Source organism: Belonocnema kinseyi, chromosome 4 (genome assembly GCF_010883055.1).
Source record: "Belonocnema kinseyi isolate 2016_QV_RU_SX_M_011 chromosome 4, B_treatae_v1, whole genome shotgun sequence".
Classification (NCBI taxonomy): domain Eukaryota; kingdom Metazoa; phylum Arthropoda; class Insecta; order Hymenoptera; family Cynipidae; genus Belonocnema; species Belonocnema kinseyi.
In genome coordinates, this window is record NC_046660.1 from 73700520 (window position 1) to 73714718 (window position 14199).

The following is a 14199-nucleotide window of genomic DNA, read 5'->3' on the forward strand; positions in this document are numbered from 1 at the left end:
TGAGCTAACGTTTGCTTTCCTTAAATCGCCCGGATTGAAGTCTGGTACAGAGGGTTTCATTTTTGCATGCACACCCCGAGCATTTAGCTCACATACTATCTAATTGTCGAAAACATGCGGGAACGACCTACATTCAAAGGCACAATGCGGCACTAAGAGTGCTTTATTACCATCTCTGTCACTCCTACGGCATTCACCTTAATATCGCTCCTCTAAATGCTCCTAGGGATATTGAGTCAATTGTTGAGAATGGGAAGTGTCGCATATACTGGAACTTTATATTCTCGACAATTGTTTCTGTTGCTCACTCGAGGCCTGACATGGTTCTTCTTCACTTCGAGAAGCGAACCATGCAACGATTGTATCCGGAATATTCTGTTAAACTGATCGTCCTTATCATCGGCGCTCTTGGAGGTACCAAGCTTTCACTTGCTAATAGTCTAAAAAGTATCCCTGCGTGTCAACAATATGCTAGAACACTTGCGGGAAAAATGCAGAACGCGTTTGTCCTTGGGTCACTCCGTGTTCTTAGGGTGCACGAGGCTTTTGCTGGACCGTCGTATAGATTCCTTTACAGACTGTAACCACCTATCTCACGGTTGTGAGACGTGGTTGTGGCTGAAATTTTACCGCGATTTCGCTGGAAGCGGGTGCAATTTTTCAGATTAGCACCCGCTCCCGGCGAAATCCTGCGGTTGTCCTTATGACAAATTTTTAATATATATATAGGCAAGGTAGGGATCAGAAAAGTATTAAATGGCCTTAAATAATAAAAAAAATTTCAGACGATTGTAAATGAGATAGTCAAAGAAGGAAGTGGTTTTTATGATATAATTTTTCTCCTCTAATGATTTATCTACTCACCTGGGTAGTTTTTCTCGCAGGTAAGAAATCACATTGTCTGCTAGACTTGCTTCTCGACTCATAACAAGGCTCGATAAGTACCGTGGACTTTTACTCTTCTCGGCGCAATGCATAAGCAACGCCCACGATTTATAGTCCGAGTCTAGTACGTAGGTGTTATAAACCCCTTCGTCTATAAAAAAAATTCACGACATGGATATTGGCTTGGCTTTATAAAGTGTTTCTATTATTATCACATCCTTAAAGAATATACTTCTAGATTTTATCTTGTAAAGTTTAGGGCTGATAACCGGCCTCCTGCAGAAGTTTGATAGGAATTAATAAAAAAATTAATGCTTATCAATACGCTTTTCTCACCACAATTTTTAGAATTTCCTTTATATTTCTATTATATCTGCAATCATTTGTCGGCAAATCATATCATTTTCTATCAATATTTTCTCAGTGAAACACTACTAAATCTATTAATATTTATTAGCACAAGACATACATCAAACAGTATGCTCTATAACCTTGAAAGTTTCTTTCAAACTCGATTTGTCGAGAAATCTTATACTTTTCTATCAAAAGGTTCTCACTGAAACTCCTGAATATTAATTACACAAGACAGGTATCATATTATATGTTTCAGATTCTTCTAAATTTGTATCTGACGATACTTTTCTAGAAATCAGATACTTTTCTAGCAAAATGTTCTCACTGAAACTATTAAATCTTAATCTTGTATCAAATCATATGTTCCAAAATATCTTAGAAATTATTATCTAACTCTATCTTACAAGAAATCTTATACTTTTCCATCAGCATTTTCCCATTAAATCTCTATCAAATCTCATACGCAAAATACTTATATCAAATCATATGTTTCAGACTCTTCGAATTTTTTACCTAACTATATCTGTCGAGAAATCTTATACTTTTTTAACCAAAATTTTATCATTAAAACATTATTGTCGACAAATCGGATACTTTTTTATTCAAATTTTCCCATTTGAAAATGTATTAAATCTATTAAATCTTGTAAGTTTTTATTAAACTCTATCTGGTGAGAAAACTTAAATAATTTTCTATCAAGAGTTCTTCATTGAAACTGTTTTAAACCTCAATCGCACAAGACTTGCATCAAATCCTATAATTCTGAATCTTAGAAGTTTTGATCTCACTATATCTGTTGAGAAATCTTATACTTTTCCATCAAAATTTTCTCATTGAAATTGTATTCTATCTTAAATGTTGGATGTTTTTATCTAACTCTATCTGGCGAGAAATTCTATACCTTTCTAGCCAAATTTTCTCAATAAAGTTCTATTAGATACTATACCTGTCGATAAATCTTATACTCTTTTAAATTTTCTATCTAAACTTTCCCATTGAAACTGTATTAAATCTATTAAATGTTATAAGTTTTTATTTAACTGTATCTGTTGAAAAATGTTATATTCTTCTATCAAATTTTTATCTTTGAAACTATTAAATCTGTTAAATTTTGAAAGTTTTTATCTAACTCTATCTGTAGAGAAATCTTATACTTTTCTATCAAAATGTTCTCATTGAAATTCTATTAAATCTTAATCACACAAGACTTGTATCAAATCCTATGTTCCAGAATGTTTCAATCTTTTATCTAACTTAATATGTCGAGAAATCTTATACTTTTCTATCAAAATTTTCCCATTGAAACTTTATCCAATCTTATTTCCTATCTGAGTTGTATCTAATCCTATTTCTCTAAATTTTGAAAAATTCTATTAAATGTTATCCGTTGTTAAAGCTTATATTTTTCTATCAACAGTTTACTATTATATCTTTAACACGTCTTATTCAAACCAGACTTGTATTAAATTCTACTTTCCAGAAGGTAGAAGATTTCTATGGAATTCTACTTCTCGAAAAATCTTATAATTTTCTACAATTTTTCTTCGCGTCATATTTAGCTTTTTTCCCGTTTTAGATAATTTTACAACTTTTTACAATGATAGGAAATGTGATTTTTGATGAACATTTAAAATTTTCAAGGACGGGACTCAGAAATTCAATCGTGAACGTTGAAAATTTCTCAATGATAAAAGTTTTTTGACTTTCGTGTTTGGTTTATAGGTGTTTTATACTATTTTATAACGTTTAAGATTGATATAAAATGTAATTTTTTCTGAACATTTGCAATTTTTCATAAAGATGGAACTCAGAATTTTTTCTTAAAAAAAAAACAGTTCGAATTTCAAAAAAATGTCTTCGAATTTTTGTCACAAAATGCATGGTTTGAAAGTCTGAACTCATGAAACCTTAAAATTTGTGGTGTGAAAAAGATATTCACCCAATATATTTTCACGCGTGGAACATCCATGCGGGTATACGCATCCATTTTTTAAATGAACAATCGGAACATTATTTGCTGGCAGAATTTCTTATATTGAAATGAATAATATTCGAGTAAATCGGCATTTTTAAATTCTCCGCTTAAAATAATTTTCATTCAATTGATTTTTTTCTCTGGAAAAATAAGGGATATTTTATTAATTAATTATAAAATCTTGCTTACAAGGTGCTTCGGCATGTACCCAGTGAGCTGGCATATCCGGCGAAGGGATTGTCCATGTGATGTTCCCTATTAATTGTTCATTAATTGGATCATCCACGAAGCTGTAGGTGAAGTTCATTGTTATTTCAGCATTATCTGAAGATACTGAAAGTTCTGCTCTCATACATCGATAATCAAGAGCTTCTTCAGAACTTGCGTAGTATTGCACCACGTACCATATTCCTAGGAACTGCAAATAAAAAATTTAATTAAATGAGATTAAATTCCTGAAAATAAAATCAGGATTCCAACGACTGAATTTGAATAAACATCATGAAATGCTACTATTGAAATTTAAAAAAGATCCTCTTTAAAACAAAATTTTCCTTCATAGAAAAATCCTTGGATAAAAATAAAAAAAGCGGAAAGAAAAATGAGAAGGCAAAGAACCATATCACCTTCCTTCTCTTTTTTATTTCTGTCATCTTTTTCATTTTTATTATTAAAATTAAATTTGCTCTTGAAAAGAAAAAGATCCTCTCTTTTCGTTCCACTGGGAAACTTAACTTGATCGATATTGTGGATTTTCTGCCTCCACGGTTGTGGAGGATTATCTTCTGTGTGTAAAGTACAATCAGCTGATGATATAACAGATTTATTAAAACTAATTACTTATACCATTAACACCTTGCCAAAAAATCAGCGTTATTTTCTTGAATTAAAGCTCTTATTCTGATCTCTCTAACAGCTTAATGGAAAATCACCTGACCGGAAATCAGAAGTTCTCTGTTTCATTTCCCAGTGTAGCGAAAAGAGGTTATCTTTTTTTCAAGTAAAAATTTAATTTGAAAATTTGTAAAAATTATTTTCCATCTAGTTTGAAGAAGACGTAAAGCATTTTCTGTTATTGAAGATGTTTAACTTGATCGACATTGTGGATTTTTTGCCTCCATAGTTGTGGAGGGTTATCTACTACTTTTTAAATTAAAATAGGAGCGTTAAATAGGATTTTGAATTTGATTGGAATCTAATTTAAATTTCTTAAATTTATTGAGATCGAATAAAATAAATATAAAAAGAATAGAATTTTAAGGATGGAGAGTTAATATTTTGAAAGCTTTCGCAAATTCAGAGATCATAACCAAAATGATATAAATACTGGAGAATAAGATTCTTTAAATAAAATTATTGTACACTGAGAAAAAAGATTACTTGACTCCAAGAAGTGGAGTACAGAATAAGTCCAATCAGATATTTTTTTATCAAAGAAAAGTTCTTTTGTCTCAAGAAATAATGTTTTTCAAATGAAAAAACCATTCTTGTTATCAAAATAATGTCTTTAGATCAAAAAATGTTTGATTGGACGCATTCAGTACTACATTTCATTTATTCGAGTAATTTTTTTTCTTAATTGAATTTTCTATCAGAAGATGTGAATTTCTTATGAAATAGTTGAATTTTCAACCAACGGAAAGAATTTTCAGCCAGAACTGGAACATTTAAATTTTCAGGTTCAAACACACATTTTTGACTACAAAACTAATTTTTACAAAGTATTTCGAATTTCGACAGAAGAGATGAATTTTCAAGCCAGAAATATGAATCTTTAACTAAGAAAATAGATTTTTAATGAGTAGTTCAACTTTCAACCACGTAATTAAGTTTTCAACCAAAAAAGATTAATTCTCAATGAAAAATATAATAAACACTTTGATGTTCATTGTTTTTTGTCTGCTGGTCTAAAGTCAATATTTAATTAAGATATAAAACTCAACATTAAAAATATGGATTTTAGACCAGTAGAGAAACAATAATAACAATCAAAGTATTTAATCCAATTTATCTGTTCAAAAACCAGAGCATGAAAAAAGAAAAATGTAAAATAGCTGATTTTTTAACAAAAACATATTCGGCAACTAGTCGTATTTTCACATAGGAACTTTTATAAACAGAATAAAACAATATTTCAGAGACAAAATTAAAATTATTTAACGTATTTATTAATTTAAAACAAAAGAAATGACTTTTCCAGCATGAAAGATGACTTATTCAAAAAACAGTTAACTTTTCAACAAAATAGTTGAATTTTTAAACTCACAAAACAAGGGATTTTCAACAAAAAAGAGTGTTGGTTGATATGTCAACCGAAAAAGATAAAATTTTATAAAAAAAATTTTAATCCAAAAAGCCAAACTTTGAACAGTAAGAAAGATTTTACAATCATGAAAGAAAAAAATTTATTCTAAATTCTTGAAGATTCAAGCCAAAATACGAATTTTCTGTATAAAAAATTTAATTTGTATACATAAAATATTAATTTTCAGCAAAAAAAAATTAAATAATTTTCGATAAAATATTTAGATTTTCTATAAACCTTCATTGAAACAAATAAATGTTCAACTAAGTAGTGTACGTTTTACCTATATCATTGATATGTCAATTAAAAAAGATCAATTTTCATCAAAATAGTTCAACTTTTAACCGAAAAGATGAATTTTCAACACAAAGGTTGAATTTTCAACCAAAATGGGTAACTTTTACAAAATTGTCCAAAAAATATTTTAATTAGACTTTTCAACTTGAAAATATATATTTTGAGCAAAAAGTAAATTGTCTATAAAAATACTTAAATTTTCAACCTGAAAAGATCAATTTCTAACAAAACTGTTGAACTTTAGATCAAATTTATAATTCAGAAAGACAAATTTTAAAAAATAGTTAAATTTTCATCCAAAAACGATTTAAGTTGATTTTTCAACACCAACATAATCTTCTTTGCTAAAATTATTCTTTTTCGTTACTTGGTTTTATGTTAAACTCGTTTGTTTAAAAAAATTTTATTTTTTAATAATTATAATTTGATCCGAAAATTCAACTATGTTGTTGAAAATTCGTATTTTTTGGTTAGGAATTAATTTTTGTTTAACCTTAAATGTAACTATTTCAATATTGATTGATAATTGGCATTTTTAATTAAAAATTGATCTTTCTTGACTGAAAATTTGTTGTTTTTTTTCTTAAAAATTAATTCATTAAATTAAAAATGTAACATTTTTTGCTCGATAATTAACATTTTAAATTAAAAATTGATCATTTTTGGTAGAAAATTCAACTATTTGGCTAAAATTCCTTATTTTTTGGTAGAAAACTAATCTTTTTGGTTGAAAAATCATCCTTTTTGCCAAAAATGTAACTGTCTGACTAAAAATTAATCTATTTTGGCTGAAGATTTGACTATAATATTAAAAACTGATCACGTGACCATATTATAGAATATTTAATTTCTGTTGAAAAATCATACTTTCAAATTGAAAAGTTAACTCTTTCGTAAATATTTCGTCAATTTGCTACAAAATTCAACTATTTGGTGAAAAATTGGTCTTTTTAGGTAGAAACTTTATTTTACCTGTTGATAATTGATTGAAAATTTTACTTTTTAAACTAAAACTATAACAATTTAAAATTATTTCTTGAAAAAAAAAAGATCCTACTCCTTCTTCACTCGATTGGGAAACGAACAACAAAACTTCTGATTTCCGGTCAGGTGCTTTTCCAATTAAACTATTAGAGGGATCAGAATAAGAACTCTTAATTCAGAAAATAACGCTAATTTTTAGCTAGGTGTTAATTAAGAAAAATATAACCATTTAATTCTGTGTTTAAAACTGATATTTTTTAGTTAAAAATATAGCTATTTGGCTAAAAAGTCATGTATTTTGTTGGAAAAAAAGATCAAAAATGGTATAAATAAAAATGTTGTGGCCTGCTTGAATATTGATCAGATATGTAAATCAAGCTTTGTGTTTGGAATGTGGCCGTAATAAAAAGTGAAAAAGTAAAATGGAAAGAGTTTGATGTTAATTTTATCATATGAACTTTAATCCCTTTAGTGTCGGTTCGGATTAAAAGGCTTAAGGCAATTCAAACGAGTCTCACGAGTCTCGGTTTCGGGTGATCCCCTATACTTCTAAACGGATCAATTTTTCAACGTAATATTTTTATCACATAATCTAAATGCAATTATGCCGGTTTGGACAAAGAGATTTTTCCGGGTTCAGGCACAAAAAAAACTTTTTCTCTCCTTTTTTGCTTAAATCCGAACTGAATAAATAGATCCTAATTAAAAATTTCAACTATTTCTGGCTAAAAGTTTTTTTAAAAGTATAGTATTATATTTTTAAATCAGAATTTATCTCACTTAGTTAAAAAAATACTATTTAGTTGAAAATTTAACTCTTTTGTTTAAAATGCAACTGTTTTACGGAATTTTTTTGTTGTCAAAAATTTAAAATATTGATTTCAAAATTTATCTTTTTTTTAGCTGAAAATGCAACTATTGGGAGGAAAATTCGTACTTTTGTTAAAAAATAAATCATCTTGGTGGAAAAAACAGTATTTTTGATTGAAAATTCAATTATTTTGTTGAATATTGAACTCTTTTGTTAAAAATTTATATTTTCTTTCAAGAGGATCATTATTTCAGTTAGAAACCCATTTATTTGGTTAAAAAATGATCTATTTGGTTGAAAATTCGTTTTTTATTTGACTCGGAATTAATGTTTGTACTGAAAATATAACTAAATATTCCATTCTTCGTTGAAAATTGGTATTTTTGATAAAAAAAAACTTATCATCTCTGAAGTCCATCACTTCCATCATCAAATTCATCCCCCTCTTTCTCTTTTGTTAGAGAATATCTATTTTTCCCGTTTGAAAAAAACTTCCCCCTTTTCTAGTTTTTCGTTTAAATACGAACTGTATCAATAGATCCCAATAAGAAAATTCAACAAATTTTTGGTAAAAGTTTTTTTGTTATTAAAAAGTTCAGTATTATACTTTTGGATCAGCATTCATCTCCATTGGCTACAAAAATAGACTATTCGGTTAAAAAATTTAATTATTTTGTTTAAAATGCAACTGTTTTGTTAAAAAAAAATTAATCGAAGATTTCAAAATTTGCTTCAAAATCTATCCTTTTTTTAGTTAAAAATTCAACTGTTTCAATTTTGTTGAATATTGAACTCTTTTGTTAAAAATTTATTTTCTTTCTAAAGGATCATTATTTCAGTTCAAAGTTCATCTCTTTGGTTGAAAATTGATTTTATTTGTTAAAAAATCTTTTTTTGGCTTAGAGATCATTTTATCAGTGAAAATGTAACTTTATATTCTAGTCTTGGTTGAAAATTCGTCTTTTTAGTAGAAAATGCATCTTTTTTACTAAAAATTCATCAATTTTCATCAATGATGAAAATTAATCTGTTTTGTTTGAGGATTCAACTATTTTGTTAGAAATTCATCTTCTTGTTTGAAAATTTACTACTAGGTTCAAAATTCATCTTTTGTGATTATAAATTGGACGACTTGGTTCGAACTTGAATTCCTTTGTAGAAACTTTAATTTCATAAGATTTTAGTTAGTTGAAAATTCAAATATTTAGGTGAAAATTCATGTATTTTGTTGAAAATTCTTTTTTTTTTGCTGAAAATTAACTGTTTTTTTTTACTGAAAATATAAGTATTCCACTGTCGGTTAAAAATTCTATAGTTTTTAGTTAAAGATTCGACTATTTTGTTAAAAACTCATTTTTTTTATGATTCATGTGGAATTAAATATGGTAGTCTCTATATTAATATTAATATACACAATTTATTTCTCAAATATTCCTATATTTTCGTGAAAAATCATTCTATTTCTCTTTTTAAAGAGTATTTTCAGCTATAAAATCTGATATGTTAATACTTTTAATTATTCTTGATATACTACCATCATTAACTTATAATCCAGCGCAATCCAGGTCATTCGAAATGATATACATACGTAATCCAAATAGTTAGGTAATATTGTGTTGAACTTTATTTCATGAACATAAATTTACCCAAGTAAAAATTCAACTAATAAATTGTTCGTTAAAAATTGATAATCCTTAGTTAAAAATTCATGTATATTGTTGAAAATTGGTCTTTTTCTGTAGAAAATTAATCTTCTTGGTTACGAATTCAAGTTTTTAATTGAAATTCATCCTTTTTATAAAATCTGTCGATTTTAGTAGTAAATTAATTTTGTTATTTAAAAATGGACCTTTTTAGTTGAAAAATCATCTTTTTGCTTGAAAGCCGTTTTATTTTGTTTGAAAGTTAATGTATTTTGTTAAAAATTTGTCTTTTTGGTAGAAAATTATCCTTCTTGGTTGAGAATAAATTTTACTTGATTGAAAATTCAGTTTTTGGCTGAAGATGCATAATTTTAATTGAAAATTTATCTACTTGGTTGAAGATTTAACTTTCTTGTTTTGGTCATTCGTTTTGTGTTTGTCAAAAAATTTAATTCTTTAAACTGAAAACACAGTAATTCCATTCTTGGTTCGAAATCTGCCTTTGTTAGTTGAAAATTGAACTATTTGGTTGAAAATGAACCTTTTTTTAGTTCATAATTTAACTACTTGGTAAAAAAACTTAGGTAGTTTGTTGAAAATTCTTTTTTTTTTGTAGAAAATTTTTCTTCTTGGTTGAAAATAAATGTTACTTGATTTAAAATTCAATTCTTGGTTCAAGAAGCATCATTTTAGTTTAAAATTCATCTACTTGGTTGAACATTGAACTTTCTTGGTTTGATCTTTTATTTTTTTTTTTGTTGTTAGAAATTCAATTCTTTAAGTTGAAAATGTAGTTATACCATTCTTGGTTCGAAATGAATGTTTGTCAGTTAAAAATTAAACTATTCGGTTAAAAATTATTCTTATTTCAGTTCAAAATTAGACTACTCTGTGAAAACGTAATAGAATTTGTTGAAAATTCTTCTTTTTGGCAGAAAATTAATTTTCTTCGTTAAAAATTAGTTTTTTTTGGAATGTTATTACTTAGTTGAAAGTTGAACTACTTTTTTAACTATTTACTTTTTTTGGTTGAAAATGCAAAATTCCAACTGAAAATTCATCTCTTTCCTTGAGAATCAAAGTATTTTGTTAAAAATTAGTTTTTTCGTCTTTTTCAGTAGAAAATTAATCTTCGTGGTTAAAAATTCATGCTTTTATTAAAAAATTAACTTTTTCGTTGGAACTTGATCTGCTTTTTTAACTACGGAACAGTGTTGTTAAAAAGTTTCCTTTTTGCTTTAAACTTCAACTTTTTGTTGGAAATTTGAGTTTTCGATTTAGGATTAAAATTGATTTTTTTTTCAATTCATTTTTTGGTTTAATACAACTGTTTTTTCTTTTTGATTAAAATAATCTGGGTTTGAAGTACCAACTAATATATTTTTCGTTTACAATTTATCTCTTCTGATCAAACATTAATTTTTTAGCAGAATATTCAACAATTTTCTTAAAAAGTGTTTTTTGAAGAATTATCATTTTAGTTTAAAATTCATCATTTTGTTGAAAATTTTATTATTTTGTTTAAAAATCGTTGCTTCTTGTTCAGAATATTTTTTTAACTAAAATTGTAACTATTACATTTGAAGATTCACCAGCTTAGTTAAAAAAAATCTCTTTGGTTCACAATTTATTTATTTTGTTGAAAGTTAATTCTGTTTTGGTTGAAAATTAATTTTTTATTTGAAAATTGAACTACTTCATTAAAGTTCCGTTATGTTGTTGAAAATCCAATTTTTCAGTAGAAAATTAATTTTTTTATTGATAATATAATTTTTTAATTGTAAATGAATTATTTGATTAAGACCTTAAATGTGAAGAATCCCTACAGTGGATGATCTTTAATTATAATTATTGATATATGTGAAATAATCAATTAAACTACCAGTTGAGACACTATTTGTGTTCATAAATTGATATTGAAATTTATAATTTTTATTTTATTTCTGCTCCTAATAATTAATGATTATCCACTGTAGTAAGGTTTCCCCTATATTTTCTTTTTAATTAAAGAATTTTATCAAAAGGTAATACTCATATTGTCTCTCAGAATACTCAGATTGTTAGAAGGGAATACTCAGATGCTCAAATTTTTTAATCAACTTTTAAATTTGGAATGCAGTCGTAATGATAAAAATGAAGAAATAAGAAAGGAAAGAGCTCAATGTTAATGTTATCGTATGAACTTTAACCGCTTCACTGTCGGTTTGGATTGAAAGCCTCTTTAATTTCGGTATTGAATAACATTGTGGGCGTTAAGTAGGGTGTCCTAATAACCGTGATGTGCACTATTTCCGGCCTGTTGAAATTTATGGGTAGCCGAATCCAAGTAGTCCAACACTTTGCTGCTAGATTTATAGCTGGCGTCTCGTGCTTACTTTGCAATTCTATTTATCTTTCTGGCCAACGAAAATGTTGAGAAGATTTAGTTTGAACAAAATTATTACAAAATGAATGGGGATATAAAGAAAGCTTGAAATAAACCAGAAAAAAAATATTTACACACTTATAAATGATTTAAATTCCTCCTGGAAACGTGTGTCTTCGACAGAACGAGAAAATAAAAAAATTGTACAGTTCTTGGATCATTTGTCGACTCGTATTTGTTCTTAGACAATTAATTGAATGAAAAAGACGAATTTTAAAGTTTTATTCAACATTTTTTGATTTTATAGAAGATATAATTGGATATTTGATCGATTTTTATTAATTATTCTAACCAATTATTTCTAATGTATTATTTTCAGTAAAGAAACCTAAGATTTTCAGAGTATTTTTTTAAATACGCTAGAAAGAAATTATTTGAAAATACCCGAAAAAAACTCAAAATCCTACTCTTTTTTTTCCTCAGACATTTAACGTTATTTCCAATCCATTTTTATCTGTTTTAAGCTTTTAAACGATCAATACATTTTTTAACGGCAGTAAAAAGATTATAGTGTAAAAAAACAGAAACTAATAACAATACTTATAATTATTTAATAATAATTATTTAGAAAATAAATTTTTCAAAAATACATTTAATAAATATTCTTAAAGTATTAAAAATGAAACAAAAACTCATATTTACTTATCTCGAACGAAATTCACTGATTTAATAGAATTTAATAAGAAAATACTATTTTTCATTGAAAGTTAATTTTTTTGTTTGAAAAGTCTACTATTAAATTTTTGGCTAAGAATTAATCTTTTTTGGTTAATAATGTTCTTATTTGGTAAAAAAACTTAATTATTTAGTTTAAAATTCTACAATCTTGCGTTGAAAATTAACTGTTTTGTAGAAAATTCACCTTTGGGCTTGAAAATTCAATTCTTTTAGTAGAATTATAATCTCTCGGTTTAAATATCAACAATTACATTTTTCGTTAAGAATTCATTTTTTTGTTGGGAATTCTACTGCTTGCTTAAAAGTTGAACTGCTTTGTTCAAAATTCTTTCTTTTTTTCATAAAAGATTTATCATATTATTGTTAGTTGAAAATGCATCACTTCCGTTGAAAAAAATCTTTTTATTAAAATCTTTGTTTGTTCAAATAACCTATTTCAAAGTATAATATTTCGTTGAAAATGCGTATTTTGGTTACAAAATTCAACTAGCTGGATGAAAAATTCAAATATTTTTTTGCAGCTTATTTTTTTATTGAAAATTTATGTTGTTTCTTCGAGAGTGCAACTGTTTTGTAGAAAACTCAATTTTTTTCTTATGAAAATTCAACAATTTATTTGAAATTTAGTTGTTTTTTGACTTAAAATCAAATCGTTTTTAGGTTGAAATATTAAAACTAATAAATTTTTATTCTGCATTTATCCTTTTTGGTTAAGAATTGATATTTTTAATTAGAAATTGAATTATGATAGGAAATGTTTATTCGTGGTTAACAATTTATCTTTTTGGGTTAGAAATTGAACTCTTTGTTTCAAAATTAACTTTTTTGTTGAAATTTCGAGTTTCGATTTAAAAATTCAACTATTTTGTAGATAATTCGTTTTTTGGTTAAAAAAATTAATCTTTTAGGTTAAAAGATCATTTATTTATACTCAAAAATTCAAATTTCTGTTCAAAATTCGCATGTTTTTCTGGAAAGTTCAACTATTTCATTTTATCAAATTAATAAAAACTTTGCAAAAAGGGAGGAACAGGGAAACATTGGGTCAAAATTCTGGATATTAGGTTTTTCAGACAATTTTTCGAATTTAAGGGAAAAATAAGGAAAAAGGGAATTAAGTATAAAAGAAAACGGACTGTGATCCCTCTTATTGAAATTTTCCTCAAATATGTTTTATTAAAAAATAAATGAAAACACTACCCCAATTTATAGTATAGACTCTCGGATTTATTTTGAATAGAAATTGAAAGGTATAAGAGATTATTTTCTGGCTGTAATTTAAATTTATAAAAAGGCATTAAAATATATGTTTCGAGCAATATAATTGGAATATGTTATCTTCAGCGAGCATCCCGGGTTTCCTGAGGAAGTGGCGTTAAAAGAGAAAAGAATTCTTTTTCCTCAAGCTTCTTCTGTTGCAATTTTCAAATCTAAACAGTTTATTTGTCTATATGAATTTTTTAACGATTAAGATATTAAAAAATATAAAATTTTTAATTTAGTAAAGAAAGATTCTCTAATAGAGAGATAATGATTGTCACAATCTGTTAGATGTCCATTAGAGTATTTCATTTGTTGGCTTTAACCCTTAAACGGCCAAAACGCCACAACCGGGACACTGCTTTTCAACGACCAATAACTAAGACTATTCGACACTAGAAAAAATTGAGACACATATATTTTTATTGCTTAAGATCTCCTCTTTCCGACGGTGCCAATGATATTCCTCAAAAAATTTATTTATTATCCCAAAATGCAGTTTAAACAAAAAAAAAAGTGATTTTTCGTGCCTATTTTTTTTTTGTGAACCATTTTCCAAAGCTTTTCGAGTCTGTAATTAAC

General features: G+C 26.7%; 1 protein-coding gene across 1 annotated transcript in view; it reads right to left on the reverse strand.

Annotated features, from left to right (window-relative positions):
- Window positions 1-14199, reverse strand: part of LOC117171286 (apolipoprotein D) — a 25878-nt gene that overhangs the window by 5986 nt on the left and 5693 nt on the right. The window contains exons 2-3 of the mRNA XM_033358435.1: window positions 3404-3632; window positions 865-1036 (exon numbers count right to left, since the gene is read on the reverse strand). Of these exons, the coding sequence (XP_033214326.1) occupies window positions 865-1036; window positions 3404-3632 (401 nt within the window). The remainder of the gene's footprint in view (window positions 1-864; window positions 1037-3403; window positions 3633-14199) is intronic.